Source organism: Hemitrygon akajei, chromosome 6, assembly GCF_048418815.1.
Source record: "Hemitrygon akajei chromosome 6, sHemAka1.3, whole genome shotgun sequence".
Classification (NCBI taxonomy): Eukaryota; Metazoa; Chordata; class Chondrichthyes; order Myliobatiformes; family Dasyatidae; genus Hemitrygon; species Hemitrygon akajei.
The window spans coordinates 143956934-143980437 of record NC_133129.1 but is presented as its reverse complement, the minus strand read 5'-3'; the positions used below and the strand labels follow the sequence as shown (position 1 = coordinate 143980437).

General features: G+C 37.3%; 1 protein-coding gene across 30 annotated transcripts in view; it reads right to left on the bottom strand.

The window, feature by feature from the left end:
- sox6 (SRY-box transcription factor 6) overlaps positions 1-23504 on the bottom strand; it is a 598739-nt gene that overhangs the window by 9992 nt on the left and 565243 nt on the right. For 24 of the 30 annotated variants that reach the window (XM_073049425.1, XM_073049424.1, XM_073049429.1 and 21 more), the window contains 2 exons: positions 21002-21110; positions 7869-8102 (listed from right to left, as the gene is read on the bottom strand). In XM_073049425.1, the coding sequence (XP_072905526.1) occupies positions 7869-8102; positions 21002-21110 (343 nt within the window). Of the gene's footprint in view, positions 1-7868; positions 8103-19345; positions 19461-21001; positions 21111-23504 lie in introns of those variants that run through there. The other 6 variants (XM_073049417.1, XM_073049430.1, XM_073049418.1 and 3 more) reach the window with 2 other exon arrangements.

The following is a 23504-nucleotide window of genomic DNA, read 5'->3' as shown; positions in this document are numbered from 1 at the left end:
TTCATCAGATTTGATTCATGGGAAGAGGAAAGATTGTCCTGTGAGTGGAAATAAGTGGATTGGATCTATGCTGCATGGAAGTCAGAAACACAAGGAGTGATCTTTTTGAAACATTCAAAAACATTAAAGGACTTGACAGGGTGGATGGAGGAATGATGTTTCCTCTCACTGGGATTTCTATAACTAGGGATCACAGTCTGAGAGTAAGGGGCTGGTCATCCAGTTCACATCAGAAGCATTTTCTTCATCCAGACGCTAGTGAATCTTTGTAATTCTCGACAGCTGATGATTGGGCAGGTTCAATTGACTTTTTAGATTGAGAATATCAAGGGATGTGGGGTTAGGAAAGGAATTGTCACAGAGGTAAAAGGTCATCTATGAACTTATTGAATGATAGAGCTAGCACGAGAGGCTACATTCTGCTGCTTTTTCTGTTTCTTATGAATCACTTAATTGTTATTTTGCTATTTGCTGATCAATTCACCACTCATCCTGATTTTTAAAAGTATTCCACTCTATTGTACAACTCTCTTACTGGCAGTTGATACAGTCAACATTAATTCAGTGTTCTTGAAGTGTATACACAATGTAAGAACTGTGCCTCTCAACTAATTTTTACAATATGCCACTTACCTAATTGTTTTTCTGGTTTATTATAAACAACATTACCAATTAAATTTATTTTTGTTCTTAGTAATAAACAACTTTTTCTTCAGGCTTTAAATTATTTATTTGTGAAAAGCTAATTTTGAAAATAAAGATTTAATGCAGTTATAATAGAATGCTTGCATGCACATCATTTTTTTACTAAAGGAAAAAAGTAAGACACAACCTTAGGAAATAAGTGGCTACCGTATGTTTCATTGTATCACTAAAGTATTCCTTTAAAAGGAGACTGCCAAGTGAAAAATGTTGAAAGCATTAATTCAAGGATGTAAAGGCTTAACTCTACTATACACTAACAATTCTCCTGGGGACAGCTTGCAGAGCACAGTAGCCAGCAAGAGAGAAAAATATACAAAAAAGTTATGTGGAATTTTGTTGCAATTTTAACTCAGCAATTCTATGCTCTTGAACTTGATGTTGTGGCATAGTTTACCCTACTATGTCTACACTTTCTCATGGAACCTTTCCAATCGTTACCAGGTTTTATTATTGTAGCCATTAACTACATCTACAATTGTGAATACTGTACATAAACAGGACTTCCGAGTACTACATATCTCATTTAATCTAATCAACTTAAAACGGAGACTAGTTTCAGAGAGAGATGCAATGTAACAAATCTTGTGTTTGCTATATATTGCCGCAAAATCCTAAGCAATAATGTAGTTAGCGTGATTATAAAGATACTGATTGTAATTAAGAACAGTTGGTGCTTTGTAATAGGGTTTTAGTCAAAAATTGCTAAAGTGAATCATGATGTTGCCTTGCAATATGCGCAGCAGTTTAGGATGAACAGAATATTGCCACAGTGGAATTACATTTTATGAGCAACAAAGATTATCGATAAATACAGTATGTATGGAACATGGCCATGTAGTGAAAGTGCAGCATGTGGAATCTCCTGCTTTTGCTTGAAGATAGATGTAAAGGTATTGAAAGAAGGGACATTAATTTCAAACAGATTTTTTTTCACTCTGGAGGAAATGGAACATCAACAAATAATTTAACAAGAAACAGATTTTGTGGAACAATTGTTGTTGTCAGACTTTTTCATTTAATTTATGCCTTCATTTATTACTTTTTTCTCATTTATTCATTTAGAATCCACTCCATACGGAAGGACCACAGATTTTTTTTCCCATTATTTATGATTACTATGCTTTGGGACCTGTTATGATAGCACACTGCTTCCACGTTCCTCTCTCTGTGTGCAAGCTCTAACATACAGAAAATTGGTTAAAAGTGGTTTCAGAATGGTATATCAGTTTGGTGACATTTCAATAAAGCATCCTCTTAAAATTCAGCTCTCAGAGTAGCAGAAACAGATCAGCTACTACTCTGGTACATCCATGTACCTATTCCTTCCCAAGGTTCACAAATATGTGCTTGCACAATTGTATTAATTTCACACCCTAAGCCTTAAGTCTTCCCATCAGCTGATTGGCTGAGAGGAAATGCAAGGGGATACTTGAATAAGCTCTTAATTAATGCATTAAACGAACTCTCAATCTACAAGAGTGATTGAAGTGACAACAATCAATAGTTTAATGATAAAACAGTATTGTCATTGGAAAGAAAGGAACTTGATGACAGGACAGAGGAAGAAGCTACCAGATTGATTTACAGAGAGCTGGCATCACTGCAGTGGACTGACTGACTTCTATATTGCAATGACACTGTGGCTCCTTGGCACCTTGACCTCTGGTTCTGTGCTATTCTTTACTTCCTTCTTTGCACCTTCACGGTGTAAAAGTGAAAACTGATAGTGACGTCTCTTCTGAGTAACAGATACAAGATGGTGGTGGAACTCAGCAGGCCAGGCAGCATCTATAGAAAAGAGAACAGTCAACGTTTTGAGCCAAAACATCGACTGTTCTCTTTTCCATAGATGCTGCCTGGACTGCTGAGTTCCTCCAGCATTTTGTGTGTTGCTTGGATCTCCAGCATCTGCAGATTTCGTCTTGTTTATGATGTCTCTTCTATCTTTTATTCTAGGAGCTTTGAAGTATATCTACTGGCCCTGTGGTTTGCACTTGGAACATTGTTCTGTGATCAACAATGGATTACAACACATATATTGGTAAATTAGGGGGAAAGGGTAAGATTTTATTTTCTATCCAGCCATTTTAGAAATGTTTTCATTTCCTCCCCCACTCTCCAGTTATATAGCTGGGAGTGACTGTAAATAACTTTCTAACTTACTTGCTGAAGGAGGGCTCAGCCCCAAACATTGGATGTTTATTCATTTGCATAGAGGCTGCCTGACCGGCTGAATTCCTCCAGCTTTTTGTACTCGGTGCTCTTGATTTACAGCATCTGCAGGATCTCCTGTGTTTTTATCTCACCTTGCCATTCTCCAGATTGCACCTTATCTATCTACATATGCCTTATGTTACATCGAAGCAGCTGCTTTGGAGCAGACAAGGGACATCACTGCACCGTAAGAACTTCTGCAATACTGTAGTCACTTCATGTGCTCTGAGGCTGATGTCAGACATGTTTCCTGTGAAACGGACATTTTCACAATGTATGTTCTACCTGTCAGCACATCAGAAAAGATTCACTTTCCCTGCTTTGAATTTCCTTTTCCTTTTCCAATGAAACCTCTCAGTAGTGTAGTTGTTTCCTAACTTTCCAGCTTAGGTACAATGCCCAGGGGTGTAAGTCATCCACAGTTGTCTCACACATCTGGATTGCACATTTATTTGCCGTTTTAGTATTTAGGTGGGTTAGTGGATGATTTTTTTCAAGGTAGGGAGACTGCTACCCAGTCAATGACTCATCCTGCAGCCTCTAACCTCCATGAATATATATGAAAAGACAGACTCACTGATAATCAGATTTCAAAGTACTCGGGAATTTTAACTGTCTTGTTGGTGATACTATAAAGAACCATTTTAATATCCTGAGATCATCTTTAATTCAGCATTTAAAATGCTGTCCAATATTTTTTTAAAAAAGAAATGATAGGAGAAAGATTTAGTTGTAGAATGTTGGTATGATGTGGTAATTAGGCAGGAAAACCCAATCCCCAGCAAAAAGCTTGAGACTCATTGATACCCGGTACAAATTCAAAAGCCCAGCATTTGGAAAGATTTCAACATTTGAGATAGATGAAGCAGAAAAAGCTTTCCATTTGGATGACTGGGCATTTAATTGCAGGGAAAAGGCACATCAGCTAGTGCACACCATCACTTGAACTATAATATATATGCCATGGCCCTAGGGTCACAGGGGTGTGAGCATATGCTGCTAAAGTGTGCAATATTTTTATTAATTGTTTGCAACCAAGTGGAACTCTCATCAGAAGTTAGTACCACTGAGGTTTCAGAAAAGGAAGGCTCAGCAAACCATTTTTGACACAACTTTTGAAGGCAATCTCTGAAGCAGCAAAGACGATGAGCTCCGGTACATTCAACAGAAAACTCGATTATTCGTCCTTTAAACAATTGAAATGGTGATTTGGAAACAAACCTAGATTTACTTCATAGTATAAAAAACTGTTCATTTTCACTTGATGCTATACTGTATTGCTTCTCCTGTTAAAAGGAACTTATCTTCACACAAACTACAAACATGTCAGTGACTTTAGAACTACCTTCCTATTGCATTGGGTTCCAAGAATTGGACATAGTATTGCTATGAAGTGTTACAGTATGTTTGGATTGAGGATTCTACAAACTATGAATAAAAATTACAAGTGCCATTTCTTTATCCGGTATTCCATTCATTTAACTCCTCTTCCTCAACAAATCCCCCCGCCCCCCCCCCCCCCAAAAATGAACTATATGCACACATTGTAAATTCAGACATCAGGTTGGGCTTTTAAATGCTTCGTAAATGGTATTTTGCTTTTGAATTTTGAATTAGGGTTTTTAAACTTACTCAGTCAGGAACGTGGAACAATTACAGATAAAGGAAAATGACTTAACTGGAGATCAGAGTGTTTAATTGTTACTTTCTTTGCAGTTTAACAATTAATTTTCAGCTTATATTTTAAGCAGTTCTTATATGCACATGACAGCTTAATAGCCCTCTAGTGACTATACAAAATATAATTCTGGAAACTTCTTTGTTCTGCATTACTTGAATAAGTGCATTCTCAATGGTTAATTCGCTACTGCAGTATTGAATAAGTCCTTTCTCATTGGTTGACTCTTATCTACAATTTTGAATGAAATTTTCCTTACCTCTATGAGTATAAAATGGCTAACCAGAAAGCAGCGCCATCTTAATCTTAGCATTCCCTTCACTTAGTAGATTTTTATCACTGTTCAACTTTCCTTTGTTCTATCAAAGCTTAATAAAAGGATGATAAAGCAACATGTTTTTCCTCACTTCTGCAAGAGCCTTAGATTAGAACACCAGAATCCAACATTGGAAATGACCAGGAATTTATTTAGATGATTATTGTCTTAAAAGTTTTAAAGAGTTTTGGCGATCTCAAACTTTGTCAAAACATTATCTAAGATACAAATTTTGTGAAGAAGCCTCTACTAAAAAGTTAACATAAAGAACTATGTTGATGGAGCTAGCATTTGAATGTTTTAGAAAACTTTTATAAAGTAAGATTTTATCACAATATTTAAATGTTGTGCTAATTTCATAGTTTTAATACACCACTGTACAGTAATTAAATGTTCTGGAATGCCTGCATTACTCAATTAAACAGAAATATTCAATATTAATTTCAGAACTGCAGCGACAGCAATTAATATGAGTCTCCATGTTCCAACATTCCACACCATCATTTCAAAGCATAAATCCATCATTTAGCAGAAGTGTGTGAAGTATTCATTTTTTCAGCCAGCCATATCTCAGCAATCTGCATGTAAAAGCAATTTACTATGGGTATAATTCCCTACTTTGTGTTATGGTTACTTTATTAATAAATTTGAAAATTAAAATATTAAAAGACACAGCTAAAATGATAAATTTCCAATTGAATGAAATTGACATTATCTTCAAATAATTATTACAGATATATAAAAAATCCAAAATATATCAAATTTTCAGAGGAATTTGAATATTTAAAAACATTCATTAAGTAAGTCACTTTTAACTATCAGTGAGTCAGCACAGTAAATGTTTATAGCTCACAAATGTGTAAAAGAGATAAATATGTAATTTATTTCTTTAAAGAAGAAAACAATGTATTCATTTTGTTTAACCATTTCATGATTCCCATTCACTACCAGTGGAGGTTCAGGTCTGGTAAAGGTGATAGTCAATCTGCATTTAATTAAATTATTTCAATGATGCACAAATAGCAATCATGATCTTTCTATGAGGGGTAGCTCACTCCATTACAGAGCATGCTAAATGGATGAATGAGAAAAGAACACAAACTGTACGTTCAATTATTAAAAGAAAAGCTGTAAATTCAAAACTGGTGGTGTCCATCTGCAACCTGGCAAACAAATGCATCTGCTTCTCAATACTACCTGACCCTTCGAACTGTGTTTATATTCCCCTCACTGATAATAAACAGCTGATCTGGCAGAGGCCGCATAGGGAATTTGTTTTTTTTTGAAATCACAGGCAATACTACCAGCTTTGTCAGTGGGACACAATACTGCGCTAACGTCCGGCTCATGCTCCCCACAGTGATGCCCTTCCGCTTCAGCTGGTATCCATCTCAGCTATTCACAACACTTGTTTTCACAACAAAAATATTTCAAATGCAAACCTTCTTGTCGGAGACAGGATAATCCAAGTGTCTGGAGATTTGATTGCTTTCTATGATCACTATTCATTTCTATTAAAAGTGCTTTAGACAGTGTGAATGCTTGTGTTTCTGAATCTAAATACCATTCAGAATAACAATCCCTTTTATGTCCACTCATTAAACCAAACAATACTCTCACCCAAGATTTCACCTAACCATCTTGTCATAAGATGCATGTTTTAGTCTGTGGCTGGACAAGGAGTACAGGCTGATTCAGTAGGGAAAATACAGTTTTGTAAAATGCAGCCTTCTCAATTGTACCAACGTATATCAAACTCCAAAATTACAAAACAAATCCTCCAGCACTTATTAGTTAATTAAAGAGCTTATGAACAAAGGACAGTAATCAATGTGCAGGAATCAGTTGATATTTAACTCCAATGTTGATTTACAATAAGATTCAGACTGCTGGGAACTGGTTCGTGGGGGTGGGGGGGGGGGGGGAGTGTTTGTGCTGTGGTTAGTACCGGTATGTGTACAGGCACTGGAAAAATATCAACCCCAAAGACTATGGTAATCAACACTGGTACTGTGTAAAAGAAGATCTAAAGCAAATATATTTCAATTTGTCAGCAACGTTCTTCACTCAAATAATGTAACACAAATTACATCAATTAGCCTATGAAGACATTTTCACCTACTGGCCTTGTTACCATACACCACGGCAAATGCAAAAATGCCAGTGCAAATAGTTAACAAAAACTTATATGATATTCTGTTTGTTTTTATTATTTTGCATTTATAGATTATTAAGCTTTACATATTGAGTGAACAAATTTCTTCCTGATATCAATTCTAAACCAATTTGTCACTATTTTTCATTTATTTCTTAAGATCCTTTTATTTTTGACTCATTTCACTGAAACAAAATGTTTAATGCATACCAACTAATGTTTTGTTCAAATGAATGGCATTTCCTTTCTGCATCCATTGAAACTAGAAAGATTATTTTCTTTTCATCCTGTTTCACTTGCGGTAAGTCCATTGGTTTTTTTTTCTGCTGAATTACCTGACTCAGAAAAAATAATTAAGTAAAACTTTGAGAAGAACTGGACAATTTCAGCATTTTACACTTTGAGGGATTCAATGGGTTTTATAGATAGATGATGGAACTCTTGCAGAAGCCCAACCCTGCACCACCTGCATAAGACTGTACAGGCACTCTGGGAATAATGGCATGATTTTCGTTGGAAGGTTACCATGTTTGCTTAGTTGGATAGAATAATTGCACTTATTCTTGAGATGCACAACAAAATGCTAAATAGCTATACATAAAGGTAAGTTTTCTATATTCCTGGATAAAGTTTCTTGGAGTTACGTATTGGGATTCTCACACAGATTTTACTCCACGTATCGATGCTTCGGGCTTGTGTCAAAATATTTTGAATTTATATAGACTTGGCAGAATGTAGTCAAAGCCAGAAAATAAACGGTATCAAAATTATTGTGTAAAAACCTTCCACCGACCACTCACCCAAAATTTTGCTGATGTTTGAATTATGCATATCCGGAAATGCTTGCAGTATCTTCCTGCGCTCATCCTTCGCCCACACCATGAAAGCGTTCATTGGCCGTTTGATATGCGGCTCGTTGTTGCTGCGACCCCTGGTTTCTCTGTAGACCCGTGCCTCCGTCACTGTAGTGCTTCCTGTTGGCCAACAATAATACTGCTGTAGTTTAGCTGGAGACCCATTCATTGCCTTACTCCCTGAAACACCGGAGCAGGAAGAAAAGAGAGCAACACAGTACATTAATTTCATTTAGCATGCACCAAGCATACAGGATAAATTGATTTCAGTTTGCATGGACTCAGAAAGCCGTGTTTATTGTGCAGTGAAATCTAGTGTAGCATTCAGCTGACAGTATCCATCAACACAGGGCAATCTGATGACTGCTGGGCCAGATGAAGGCATCCATTACCCCAGCAGTGAAATGCTAGTTCAAACATGACAGCTAGTGTCTGTTCCTCAGGATCAGTTTAGAAATTTATGATGTCCCCAGTGCTATTGCTTTCTGATTGACACTCTTTTAACAGAATAAATATTCTAGTGTGCATACATAAATGTGCAAACTTTAGTCTTCCATTTCATAATATGTTGAACCATCAGGTTCCTGCCACCTTTAGGTAGTTAAGTACATTGTTCCATGTGCGGTGGGGCCCTTGGAAAATGAACATTTAGATCGGTTTTGGCACTAGTATATTGTTCAGTGTGTCAGGACTGAGTATTACTGACTGACAGTTTGATGAGCTAGAGCAAGCTGCAAGTTCAGGTTCAGCTCGATGTTAAATTGCTGCATTCTTGACACTAATTCAAAAGGCTCTCTAATCTAATGAAGTTGCTCCTTCAGGTTTGTAAGCCTAACCATGTTTCACAAGCAAAGATTGCAATGCCAGGACAGCTGCTTTCAGCTAAGCTGGAATGAACATTTTTAATACTTTTCATTATGCACAGAAGTCAATAAATCCTGTCTCAGTGTTAAATAACCATTCTTGCTCTATCTGTCCAGTCGTGTCACCGTGTCTCCCTCTCTACGGAAAGCTGACGTGGGTGGGGGGGGGGGGGGGGAAGGCGATTGGAGATGGTGAAGAGTTTGGGGTTTTCTTTTTTCATTATGATACTTGATATGTGACATGTTTGTAAGTGTTTATCATTGATAAGGAAAAAGAGACTTGCTGTAATGTTCCTATGTAACCTCACATATCAACAATTACTGACTTAGAATAACAATGGCTTCTACATTCTAGTTCTAAATCCACAAGTTTTAATTGCAATGATGCAATGTGTGATTATAATCCATTATTCATTACTACATACAAGAGATCAACTGAGGTCAAAGTAAAAACGGGGAGCATGGAGAACCGAAGGCGTACTAAATTCTGAAACTATCTTTGACTAAATGCTGCAGTAAAGAAATAATATAAGCATCATACACAAAACGCTGGAGGAACTCCGCAGGCCAGGCAGCATCTAAGGAAAGGAGTGCAGTCAACATTTTGGGGCAAGAACCTTCAGGAGGCCTGGCCTGCTGAGTTCCTCCAGCATTTTGTGTGTGTTGTTTGGATTTCCAGCATCTGCAGATTTTCTCATTTCTAAAGAAATAATGTTATGATTTTGAGATCTTTTCCTAGACCTATATCTGTCAGCAAAGCATATCAGAAAGATAAGGAACATGATCATCACCATTTCCCACCCAATGATTTTAGTAGACACAGTCATGTGGAGCATGTGTTCTAGGTCTTAACCTGTGCTCCCAGTGAATGAGGCACCATCATGGAAGCATATACTCAAAAAAAATTCTCTGAACTGCAGTTCAAGGCTATTACAAACAAATACAATTTAAGGCATTGCATATCATAGATACAATTATAATGTCTGCCCATTGTTTTTATTTTACTTTGAATGTTAGTACTCATAATAATGATGACATGGGAGGATGTAGTATTTATTGCTGTGTATTGGAATTTAAAAAAATTATTTATTCATTGGATACGGTCAACATTTATTTATTTTCCATCTATAATTGCCCCTAAGCTGAGGAGACCTTTGAGTCGCAATCATCTTGGTGTGTCTGGAGTCACATATAGGTTAGACTGTGGGAAAGACTTTGTTCACTGAAGGATATTGGGCTTTATATGTCTGTATACTTTTGAGGTCACACCATTTCTAAGACTAGTCATTCTTTTTAAGGTCCAGATTTATTTTCTGAACTCCAAAGGCAAGGTGAGAATTTCATAATCACATTTGCTAGATCAGAGGCCAGAATTCTGAATTCAGTGATCTCAATGGTTAAGGAATGAATTGAGCTCCAACAGCTCAATGTGTCAGAAGATTCTTTGTCTCTAACTGCATTCACTGTAATCCTCCAAGTTCTGTCACCATCCACAAACTCTATAACCCCACCCTCCCCCAACGCCAAGCATTACACTGGACAACCAGCCTCTGCGATTCACTGATTCACAGATTACAACTCACTAATCAGTTGTCCTCCTGATGGCCTTTGCGGAATTGTGCAGAAGATCTGCAGAGAGCTGGAGAAACAGTATCAATGAAACACTGGCCATTTCTTTGAATGTTTGCTGATCTGCTGCCTAAATAAAATCAAATGACCAGAGGAATGCAGAGAAAGTTTAAAGCCAGGAGAAACAAAGAGAAAGTGTTGGACTTATGCTTTTCAGAACCTCAGGAAGACCCAAAGCTCTTAACAACTAATGAAGTGCTTTAATGGATAGATATTGTGGTAATTTTTCCACTACAAGCTCCTACAACCGGCAACATGATATTGACCAGATAACCTGGATGATTAAAGATATCTTCTATGTAAATACCAAAGTGTAGAAGAATAATTATTGGCCAAGACAAGAGATAACTTCTCTGCCGATCAGCAAAGTTAAATTAGTAGATTTAAACTATATCATTACTGCTCAGTCACACTCACCCTTTATGTAAGTAAAGAAGAGTGTACTCAGCCTTCTCCAGTCAAAATCCTGGAGATGATAAACAAACACTTCTCGGGCTTCCAGCCCAAGAGTTTATTCATCACATACAGCAGGAAAGCACTCGATCCTTTTTAACCCAAAGCCAGCTATAACACCCTGAGAATCACAGAATAGTTACTGGAAAGCAGTAGGCCATTCAGCCCATCAGTTCTACCTAAAAGTAATAAATGTAATCCCACTCTCCCTACCTCTCCGCCCGGCCTTATAAATCCTTCCCTTCATATACTTATCCACCTCCCTTTTGAACTTGACAATTGAAACTGCCTCTACTATTTCCCCTTGTACAGCTTTTCAGATCCTAAGCATCTGACGTGCAAAACTGTATTCACGGTTCCACTTTTGGTTATTTTGCCAATCATTTTCATTCTGCATCTGCTGGTTCTGATTCATCCCGTCCAGTATATATGTAAACTTTCCGATGACAAACTATTTCATTAGATCTCTTCACATCCTCAGCTTCTTCAGTTTATCCACATACCTGATGGCCCTCATCTCCGGAATCATTTTGATAAATCTCTTCTACACCCACTTTAAAGTTTTTTGTGTAGATTTCCTGAGGTGTAGTGCCAAGAACTGGACACGATATGTTAGAATATGGAAGGCTGAACTATCTGATCTTTGGTGACCAAAGAAGTCTAACAATGCCTCCCATATTACTAAGGATATCCTGCCCTGAAACAATTGTCCTTGGTGGAAGATATGCTGACCACAGATTCTTGTGAAAGAAGGGAAATTGCTTTAACAGTTTTCTTAATCTGTCTGTCCTGGTAAAATTCAAATTCACAGTAACAGGATCAATGTTTGAGAAAAATAAAGAACGTGCAAATAACATTAATGAAAACAAATGAACTAACTTGCAATTTCTCTTTGGCAATCATGCCAAGCAAGGAAGGCAAAAACACCAGGGTCTCCAGATGGAGACTTCCTAACACATGGATGTTAGTGCCAAGGGGAGTGGGAAGAGGGGTTTGCCATGGGCAGTGGCAGCATCCATGGCAAGTCACAGACTTAGACATTTGTGACTTGAAGTTAGCAGCGCACAGATGCTTGGGACTGTGCTTGTCGCCTCTGGTAATGTGATTTTTAATACATCGAAACACATGTGAGGTGAGGGGATTGAGGTGGGAATATATATAAAAGACTACAAAAATTTCCCACAGCAGAACTTTAATCCTCCTCAACTCACTCTTTCAGTATGTTGCATGCTTTGTTTAATAGAGGGTTGTAAATCATAACCTTTTCATCCAATTTCTGTTGGTAAGTCACTTTGCGTACTAATGACATGTAATATAGCCTGGAAAATGATACTACCTTATGTTGAAATGAAACAGGAAATGCCCAATAGGCAGAAAGTTAGGAAATATGCAGAAAATACTTTTTTTCTGTATAGTTCAACATAAAGAAGAGCAAATACAAACAAAGCAATAGGTTTTAAGGTGTTTATCATCCACCTTTTGGACTTATCTTTACTAGAGGAAAGAATTCTCAGTAGTGCACTATTTCAGATCATAGGCTTTCAAATAATAGCTAACATTCAAACAGCTCATGACCATTGCAGACAAAACACCATGATCAACAGATATTTAAAGATAACTTGGCAATGAATCCTTTTAGATTCCAAGTAAATTTGAATGTAAATGGAAAATTCTATTGTAGGAGTTTAGATATATTGTCCTTGATTAAATAAGCAGTAGAAAGGTATTTGAAGTTGGGTTTACACCCTCCTGCAGTGTGTACTGACATGTCTATATTATCTACAGTCACATGCGTGCCTGTGATATCTAAAACTATTCAATCACTTTGTAATTGCCAGACTCCAGTTGTTCTAACAATGTTTAACCCCTTGAGTGCTGTATCCATGACTGTGGTAAATTACTTTCAGCAAACCATTCAAGATGAATAATAGAGAGGAAAGTAAGTGTAGAGAAATGTGAAACTGCTTCCACAATACTGTTAGAATGGTCAAGAAACAGAGATATCTGCATTCAACTGACTTGAATTACATGGAACATGCCAAAACTCACAAAGAATTGAAATTTTGCTGTGCTGTCGTAGGGACTATAGCAATCACAAGCTGCATGAAATTCCCTTCAGTTCTATTTCAACAAAAAAACATTAAAATGGTGGCCAGGGTTTCATCCAAACAGGTCTAAACACAATGCTTTTATAAAGAGTGGTTAAAGTTGGACGGAAAACACTAACGCAGATTTAATAATGATTACAATGACAGAACATTGCTGTCCACTTTCAAAATCAAGTTTTATCGCTTAAACCCAAATGCTGAAATAGACGACAATCTTTTAAAATGTCACAAAGAAGTATCTATCACTGCTACAATGTTAAAAATAATTTTCTGCGAGTGTTTCATTTGATCTTCGCCAAGTTGATGAAAAACATCAGAATTTCCAACAGAAGCTTAAAAATTGTGCTGATGCCGACTATGTATCTATTGAGAAATAACTCACAATAAATAAAAAGTTATTGCTCGAGCTACGTTGTGTAAGGAAAGCCATTCTAAGTATCAGAATCAGAATCAGGTTTATTACTACTAACGTTTGTCGTGAAATACGTTGCTTAAAACAAATCTTTTTGATAACTGTGTTATACTTATTTGACTGAACATAAATGAGATTACAGGGAATTAGCTTTATATTTTCATAGGGTGTAAGTGAGTGAGGGGTCCACTGATAGGCACAAATTGGTCATAACCTAGGGTTAGGTATTGGGAATTTTCAATTCAAGCCTATATGTAAATAAGGATACTTGATAGGCATATTATCCATTTGGTAAGTCTTGCAAGCAGAACACATTTTAGAACTTGATTTACAACATGTGTTTACTGTACATTGTTTCTTTTCTGAATAGCTCTTCTCTTGGATCACAAATATAAATGTCCTTAAAAGTACAGTTCCTAATCACACCTGTCTAAAGCAGGCCCACACTTGAAGTGAGATATGCAGCTAAACGCCAGAACTCTTCACTTGATCTTTGACTATGCCTTTGTGCCACAGCAGACAAGCTGTCACAAAGGAATTCACTATATGAAATGGGCTCCTGAAAAGAATTAACGCTCACACAAACATTGTCTGTTCAGCTTCAGGAAACAATGTAATGAGAGAAGAGGGAAATTTAAAGAATATAAACAAACATACTTTCAAGAGAATGTTTTAATCTAAGTTTTGGAATACTAGTGACCTTTTCTCATTGCTGTGGTTATGCTGCAGATATTTTTCACACTGAAATTCACGTTAAAGTAGAACAAGCCAATAACACAGAATTATATTGACTTCAAATTAATGTTGAAAATTCTAAAAGGACATATGGCTCTTTTCTAATGATAGAGATCTTAAGGGGCATTTTAACTCCTGTTTTGCGAATTCAATTTAAAAAGTTCAAGAAAATTACAACAAGAGCCATTTAACAACATGAAATCTCTTTGAGAAATCATGGGCAATCCAAACACTCATCAAGAACTGTAACAGATGTGGAGACATCTTCAATATGCACCATATCAATGGAGTATTATCCATCCTGCCTGGATTCATGTAGCTCCAAGAATCAAAGAAACTTGAACCCCATCTCGAGCAAAGAAGCCTGCTTGCTTGACTACCTTCCATCATTAATTCCACCCCCTCCATTGTGGTTGTATTGTGTACCACTTACAACATGTGGAGAACAACAAGTCAAGGTTACTTCAAAAACAACTCTCAAATCCATAAGGAAACACAAGGGACTGCAGATGCTGGAACAAACAGATCTACTGGAGGCAGTTTGTTGAGCAGCATCTGGTCAGGACTGTCCTGATGCAGGATTTTAGCTTGAAACATTGACACTTCTTTTCTGCTAAAGCTAGTGCTCGGCTTGTTGAGTTCCTCTTTCAGACTGCTTGTTGTTCTCAAACCAACAAACTTAATTGAAAGAGAAGAATTTGGAGCAGCACCAGACTATGTATCTCCAGATCCCCCCCTGAAGTTACACACCATCCTAACATGCAAACATATGTATCATTACTGGGCCAAAAACCATGAACCTAACAGTGGGTATGTTCATCAAACAGGATACATCAGTTAAGAAGGTGGTTCCTAAGACAGAAGAACATAAGAAGGAAATGCAGGGAGAGGCCATGCAATCCTTTCAGCCCACTCTTTCAATCAATAAGATCCACTTTTTAGCCTCAGTATCATAGTGTCTGATTCTCATAATCCTCAGTTGAATTGTATTCCAAAAGTCTATCAGAGCATTGAATATATATTTGGGTGGCAAAGTCTAAAGGTTCAAAAATCTCTGGAAGAAGAAATTCCTGCTCACCTCTGTCTTAAGAACCAAACATTTAATTGAGACTATGCCCAATTAGCTTTAGACTCTTCCACAACACCTCCCCTGATAAAGCCCTCCAGTCAAATGTTTCAACATGGTCACCTTATTCCCCAGAGCTAAAGAGTATAGCCAAAGCCTGCTTGATCTTTCCTCAAGATATCAATTTAGTGAACCTTTGATGCTTATTGATGCATATCTCTCTTAAAGAAGGGGGCTAGAACTGCCCACATTACTACAAGGGTGATCTCACCAATTCCCTGTTGAGTCATAGTAACAAATCTTCACTACACCCCACTAGCAAAGAATGCCAACCCTCTTTTCTCCTTCTGACTTTCTTGCTGTAAGTCCAAAAAATACCTTCTCAAGAGTAATTGGGAAGAGGACGTAAATGTCATCCATGGCCACATAGTATCCACAACTCACAAATAAAAAGGTGAAAGAGCATTCATTTTCTTGGTTTCCATTTAGCAGTGTACATTCTCCTTTTTAAACTATGCAAGGCTTTATGAGGCAGCTTAATTCATGAACAGTTTTCTGATCTGACACCTAATTCTTCTCCATCTACTTCAGTATTGAAAGTTTGCTGTATAAGAAAATCGCAGCACAGTTTCTTTTCCCTAAGTATGATTCACTTTGAACAATATATTGTGAACGTTTGATTTGTAACCCTCTCAAATTACAGCTGCAGGGTCCAGTAAAAGTAATAGTATTCCTTTTAAGTGACAATATATCATTTACAATGCATCAGTATAATTTACCTTGGAGCCAAAGACCAATTGATGTTATTTATTTACATTCTGAATTAAGGATTTATTTTTCAAAAGCTTTTAGATTGTAGTCTTTAACAAAATCCACAGAAATGTGCTTAATCAGCTTTTAAATTGAATCATAATATTGCATTTGGAGGTGACAAAAATGTAGTAATTGGGAATTAAAATATTGATTAATTAACGGTGGATTTTTCAAACAGTTTGCATGCATTTGAAAGGTAGCTAACTGTTCCTTACACAATTAACTTGGGATCTTTGTGTAATAGTAATTGATAATTTGGTTCTATTTTGACATTCACTGTTTTCAAGGGTCACTTCCTTATGTCAAAAGCATATTAAAATTGTCAAATAGAAAGCTCAGCTATTAAATTAACCATCCAAAGTCAAACTGACCCATGAACAGTCAGGTTCCACTTCTGATCCCTGATTCATACTAAGTTAGTTTGTCTCCACCCGGGTGGTACCAAATCATCGTAACTGGGAAGGAGGAGGAAACAAAATCAGCTAGAGTTCCTTGTCTTAATTGTTGCCCAGTGACCCCTAAACAAAAGTGTGCGTGCTTGTGGAAAAATTACAGGCTGAGCACTGAATCAGGGCTGGATGCAATGGCGGTCATAATTGAATACCTTGCCACCATTCATTAGCCAGACTCACTGCGAAGATACACCATCTGAGGTTGGCTGACAGCTGTAAACGCCATGTGAGCCAGCACCTTCAGGACAGGCATAGAGGGGAGTAGCTCTGTTGAGCAAAGGAACAATTATGCTGTTGTAACAAAGCACTTTAGGTAATACTTTATCCATGCTGTTTGGCAGGCCAAGAAAGGGATAACACTTTGTTTTCAAATAACTAGATTCTCATTGAATTAAGTAAATTAATATTCCCTCATTGTAGCATTAAGATGAAAAGGGAAACCTTTTGGTTTCACAAGTTTGTATTCTAAAGTGGAATCAATAGCTATGATCATTGAGAATGTTAAAGATTATCCTCTGTATGAATTCTTAGACAGGAGGAAACTTGAACCATCAATTGAAAACTGGGGGATAAAATAGACGTATTATTGCCAAGTCCATATGGAGTCAATTCCATCGTAATGGATAATCAGCCCCTTTCAAAATTTGTCTAATACTGTTGAAAACCACGTTTGGATTAGTCTATTTCATGCTTAGATTTCTTGTGTTCCCATCCCCTCCCCTCCTGACAGTGTAAGCTAAAGCAAACACGCGACCCAAGCTACACAGGACCTGCTAACCTACCACATGGAAGAGAACAAAAGACCTCACTGAAGCTTTTGTGGTATCTGCTAATGTTTTACATCTGAGCAGTTAAAAAATAGTCCTAATGGTTGTGGGATGAATTGATGCATGGGACATATGGTTGACTGAAAATGAAGGAAAATGTTACTCTTCTATTCTGACCACAGTCCCTCTGTGTGATAACATTTCCAAAATTTCACCTACACGCTATCTAAAGTTTAAATTCTTCTCCAGAAATATTTATCCTTGTTCCCGGTGTAACTTTCAACATTTACTGTTTCTTGTCTTTTTTTCTAAACTACCATGGCAACTGTTGCAAATATTTATGCATGATAAATATTGGCACGGGAGGAATTGTTTCTCTTTGCAGTTACAGATGAGAAACACAAAAGTAGATGCAGCTTTTGTCATGCAAGCTCTCCCCACAGTTTACACCTAAATGCTGCAAGAAGAAAATAGATTATATTACCGTTTGAGTTTGCCCTGAATGTGTAGCATATTTTACTCAGCTGTCTAACCAATATGTACAGTAATTTGATAAAATAGTAACAAGAGTTTTGAAAATTATGACAATGATGATTGGACGCAGATCAAAAATAAGAATGCTCTGCAAAATGTATAAAGTTCAAAAACATCTATCAAATTCATGCTCTGGTAATAATTTTGATCAATAGTGTGGACAGACTGTATTAGATTCAACAGAGATGAAAATCAGGAGAGATGTTAAATGAATGATTGAGTGACAGCACTATTTTCCACTGAGACTGAGTGAGAGAGACAAAGATATGCACAAGGCATAAGAAGTAAGTCTCAAGAAGGACATACCTGGAGACACATTCACATGAGAGTCACAGACTAGACAGAGGGTTGTGAACATGTGTAAACATTGAAAAAAGCACAGGCATAAGCACAAAGAGGGATTTGAAAACGCAACAAATTCTACCTACAGGTACATAAAAACGACCAGAGGAGCAAAAACTTTGAAAACACAGAAGCAAATATTGTCTTTACCGCACAGACCTGCTAACAATGGTGGTCTCAACTTTTGAGAGAAGTGGTGGGTTGGACTGGTGGTTGTGATGTAAAGAACATGAGGGAGTAATGAAGCTATTAATATCCACCTAAGGAGATGGTTTACACCAGCACTCTTACAAAAAGAAAGACTGTTACCAGAAGGAGAGGCTAATAATTCTCTGGTCTCACATGGGCTGAGCACATCAAGGCCAGTGATGTGGTTTCATGTTCACTGTTCTATACCAATAAGGAGGTTGGGCTGCCAAAATATAGTGTCTTACTTTTAAAAATTCTCTACAAGTTTTTGTTTTTTTACACCAGTGAAAGGAGAATCAGAAAGACAGTATCTGGCTCTGTGCCTCGAAATAACCTTAAAGCTGTAAATATACTTTTTCTTCAGGATTCTGGACCTGAGGTACCTTATGATGAGAACAGGTTATTTAAGTAAGACAGTGATGAACAGGATAAATATTTTGCAGCACTCATCAACGGACTAATCCACCAGTTTAATGGGACAGAAAAACTGTTGGGTGGAGTAACTGCATTGCAGTCAGCTGAAGAACTTAACATAGCTCCTGGGTTCAACTGTTGAGTTTCACGCTAACTTTAAGAAAGTATTTCAAACTCCCCAACTAGACTATCCCTTTTCCATTCTCAACCTCCACCTCATTACCTTTACATTCAGCAAGGTGTCACAAGACAAACCAGACTGGGAACTGGTCAGTGACTGAAACACCAGTCAGGGTAAATGTGGAGCAGCCATTGGTTAATTAGAAAATAAATAGCTTACCCAGATGCATTGTTTCTACTGAATAACTTTAATAATGTCTTTTATTATCATCTAGTGACAGAGAGTCAAAAAGCACAGGAAGCAGCCTATGAGCCCACTGAGTTCATGCTGAACATCAAACCCTCATTTACACCAAACCCACACTATTTCACTTCATTGTCCCCATTTTCCCTTTAACTCCCCCCCCCCCACCCACTTACACATTATGGGCTATTTATATTGGTTAACTGACCAACATACTGCATATCTTTGAGATTTACACAGAAGAAACATGCAAACTCCACACAGACAGCACCGGAGCTCTGGATGAGCTCAGCTTGCTGGAGCTCTGAGATGGATGCTCTGCCAGCTGTGCCACCGAGCTACTACCAGAATCTTGCTACCGGAACGCTGCAGAGGATTCAGGAGGTTCGCGTGAAACCTAATGAAACAGGGTGAAAACACTACGGGAAATCAGTGTGTGATCATTTGTGACATCCATCATCCTGACAGTACTTTCCCTGAATGATTTACTAACTCAGTAATTTCCAAGACTTGAACCTCCAATGGTGCAGCTGGGCCAAACAGTACTTACTCCTGCTGTATCAGTCAGACCCACACGGTTAGAGAAAGATGTGCTGGCATGCAAGAGACACTGCTTCTCGTTGCTGCCCATTTGGAATTGTGTTGGGGTCTAGTGATACCAGTAGATTCTTTTGAACTTATTGATAAGACATTTATCCATTTGTATTTATCAAGTTCCACAGCTGAGCTTCAGAATCTAATTGCTTATTAGTGGGAAAAATGCGAGAAATTTAATTTTTGTCAGTTTAACCATTCGCCATCTCAGATGTCATAATTAAATTAAAGCCTTGCCTTCTAAATATAGTATGAATTATAAATGTGCATAGTCCCAAGAATCCTTCCCTCTAGACCAGGGGTTTCCTACTTGGGGTCCATGGACCCCTTGCTTAATGGTATTGGTCAATGGCATAAAAATGATTAGGAACCCCTTCTCTAGACCTATTCTATTTCAGGATTACAATTGGCCATATCAAGTATTTAGTAAACAAATCAAGGAAATGATGTTATAATTGGCATGTTATTGCAAATTTCTCTTGGGGAATATATGCAGAATTGGAAAGATTTGAGAAGAATATAAAACTTGATGCATTTTTATTCCAGGGATCCAAATATTCTTCTTCCCTTGCACCCTAGAATTATTTCAGAATGTATTTGGAATTTTAAAGGATATTTTAAATTCCATGTTGTGGTCCAGTGGATAAATGCAGTAAGATTTATCCACTGCACAAGAAATATATTACTCCCACAAGGGTCTAGCAGTGTTAACATTGTCTTTGCCATAAAATCACTCTGTCAAATTCCCAATATATAACTTCCACAGAACTCTAATACATTAATCTTCACTAGCATTTTAACATCTAGAAAGCAATTCCTGTAAATTGCTGTAGACGTACAGAGTTTAGCATCCCATGAACCAGAACATGTAGGCAAATGGATCATTTAGGAATATAGAGACATTATTTGGGTCAGAATCCAGATTCACTTGGATTCTTTTTGGAGTTAAAGTGAAAAGTAATAAAGCATCTTCTGCCTGCCTATACTTGACTCCAAGATCCCGCAAGTGCTTTGGTAATGTCTTGAGGAGTATAATTCGAGTTTCTTATTTCAGATCAGATGGCACACATGTGATTTCACTTAGGCACATCTAGAAATATACCAAATGAAGTACATTTATTTAGTTTACATGTTCAAACCTGAATTACACTGTGATTGTTGATCATAACAATTTTCAAAAATGTTTTTGATGAAGCAATGAATGGACTTCTAATTGCAATAGGCTGTTGACAATTTTCATGACAAAATAGAAGAGTGAAGAAAAAATGTATATCTAAAACTTACTTTATTTGACTACTCACTGAATAACAAAGATTTTGTTGTGTCTTAGGGTCACCCACTCACCTTCTGCATCTTCTGGCCTGGTAAGGTCAATGACCCCTGGACCAGCCTTCACATCTTCACCTGATTTTCCTGTCAGCTGCTGTGCAAGATTCTCAAAGGGCACCCGCTCCTGTACAAAAAGAACCAATAGCTTTGTTAGATTGTCTGTGTGTCAATCCTGGTAAGATAAATGCTGCTGGATCTACATCCAGTGTTCAGTCTAATACATATTCTTGTTGTATTCTCAATCATATGAATTGGTGTTTTACTTCTGAGTTAGTTTCTAACTCAAATGAGATAATGTAATAGCTTGCAGTATTTCAGGGCAGGGAAAACCCTGTTGATGTGGTTTCCATAAGCATGAAACAATATTAAATGTCAGATCTGCTTACATTTAATGCAATAAAATAGCAGCTCAGGGAGCTAAAGATGTAGTGACAGATTTTTCTCCAGAATGAGTTATGCACTGCACGAAGTTCTAAGTTCAAATTTAATTTATTATCAAAGTACATACTGTAGACAGCATGTCACCATATACAACTCTGAGATTCATTTTCTTGTGGGCATACTCAGTAAATCCAAGAAACATAATAGAATCAACGAAAGACCGCACCTAACGGGATGGGTAGACAATGTGAAAAAGACAAACTGTGCAAATACAAAAAGAAAGAAATAATAATAATAAGAAATAAATATCGAGATGAAGAGCCCTTGAATGTGAGTCCATAGGTTTTGAGAACGGTTCAATGATGGGGTGAGTGAAGTCGAGTGAAGAGCCTGACGGTTGGGGGGTAATAACTGTTCCTGAACCTGGTGATGTGGGTCCAGAGGCTCCCCTACCTTATTCCTGATGGCAGCAGTGAGAAGAGTGCATGGCCTGTGTGATAGGGGTATAGGCAAAAGCATTGCCTGTCATTCAAACTGTTTTTATTGTTGTCCATACAAAGCTTCATTCACAAGAACATATGGTTGGATAAAGTGAACTGGACTGACTGGATTGCTTTGTATAGCTATAACACAGACTCACTGGAGCAAATGGTTCCTTTTACGGTGTGCGATTATATAACTCTAAACTGTGATATGCCTGGGCTCAGGAGGTGTTACCAATATGTCGTACAACTGTCTACAACTGACTCTATGACTAAAGAAGTATAAGTTTTACAGCCTGGATGTAAATTGATTGGCCTGGCTGTGACCAAGCCCTCACTGGCAAAGTATTCAAACAAACTGAGTTTCCAACGATTTCTATACTACACAGGAGGACTATTTAACACAATCTGTATAAAGTGCCTTAACTCACCTATGCTTCAAAAATTAAAAGCACCCTTAGAAACATAAGTTTAAGTGGGTTTGCTTCAGACAGGATCACTTGAAGTGTAGAGCAATGGTTATTTTTAATTTTCACTGTATTTTGTTTTTGAATATCTGTTCATTCATGCTTTGCTATATAAGAGCTTATTTTCTAGTTTCATAATGTACTGTTTATGGTCTCTCACTATCAGAGAATACAAGTAATGGATGAGTACTATATTGTTGATGCCTCTCCAATAAGAGACTAAACAAAGAGAGCCTTAATTAGTTCACTAGTAAACATTAAACAAATTAAATAATGAATGTTTCCATCCTTTCTGTCTTGACCACAACAAACCCTAAATCATTTCAACTTGCCAATAAAAAAACCAGAGTACATCACATAATGCAGCATCATATCAAAATATTGCTACTTTCCATGCATTTTTGACAAACTTAATGTTTTTTTCCACAGTCCAGGCAAACATTAATGCTTTACCTTGTATATATTCAATGCAGCTAAAGTTGATGTAAAACAATTTCCAAGCACGCTTTTTTATTGTTGCAAGGACAAAGGAAGAAAATACCTCTTCCACAGTGAGAAAACACAATCCCATTAGAATAAAAAAAATCATTTTAACATCATTCCCATATACCCAGTGCAGAGAAACTTCTTTCAATTTCTCGCTGCTTCTGCAATACGTTTAAAATAATTTCATCAATATCAAACAGATTCTGACCATCCAGGCTTTTGAATGCCACACTGCTCCCCTACTTCCATAATCAATGGTATTCTTTTGGAAGTGCACGACAAATAGGTCTATTTCAACAAGTGATTTCTCCCTTTCAGTTGCACATGTTACATTTATATTTCGAAGCTCCTGCATCAGTTAAGAACCAATTTTCCTTGGCCATTGTGGGAAAACCAACCTCTTCTTGCATCCCATTGATTTACACCCTATCAAATGCCAGACAATGATCCAAATGAAAACAGACAAGGCAAAATTTGGCACAGAAACTCTTCTATGCTGGCATTAGAACAGACCATGACGATTCAATACTTCTCCTTTGGACCTTTCACAGGAACACCAGTCTGGATTAAGGATTGTAAGGGAGCATTATGGTGGAGAGAAGGGGAGGGTGAGGAGGAGGAAGGAAGTAGATTGGATGCATGAGGATCAGCTCAGAGAACTGGGGGCTGGGATGAATACATATGTAGTAGGAATAGGAATTG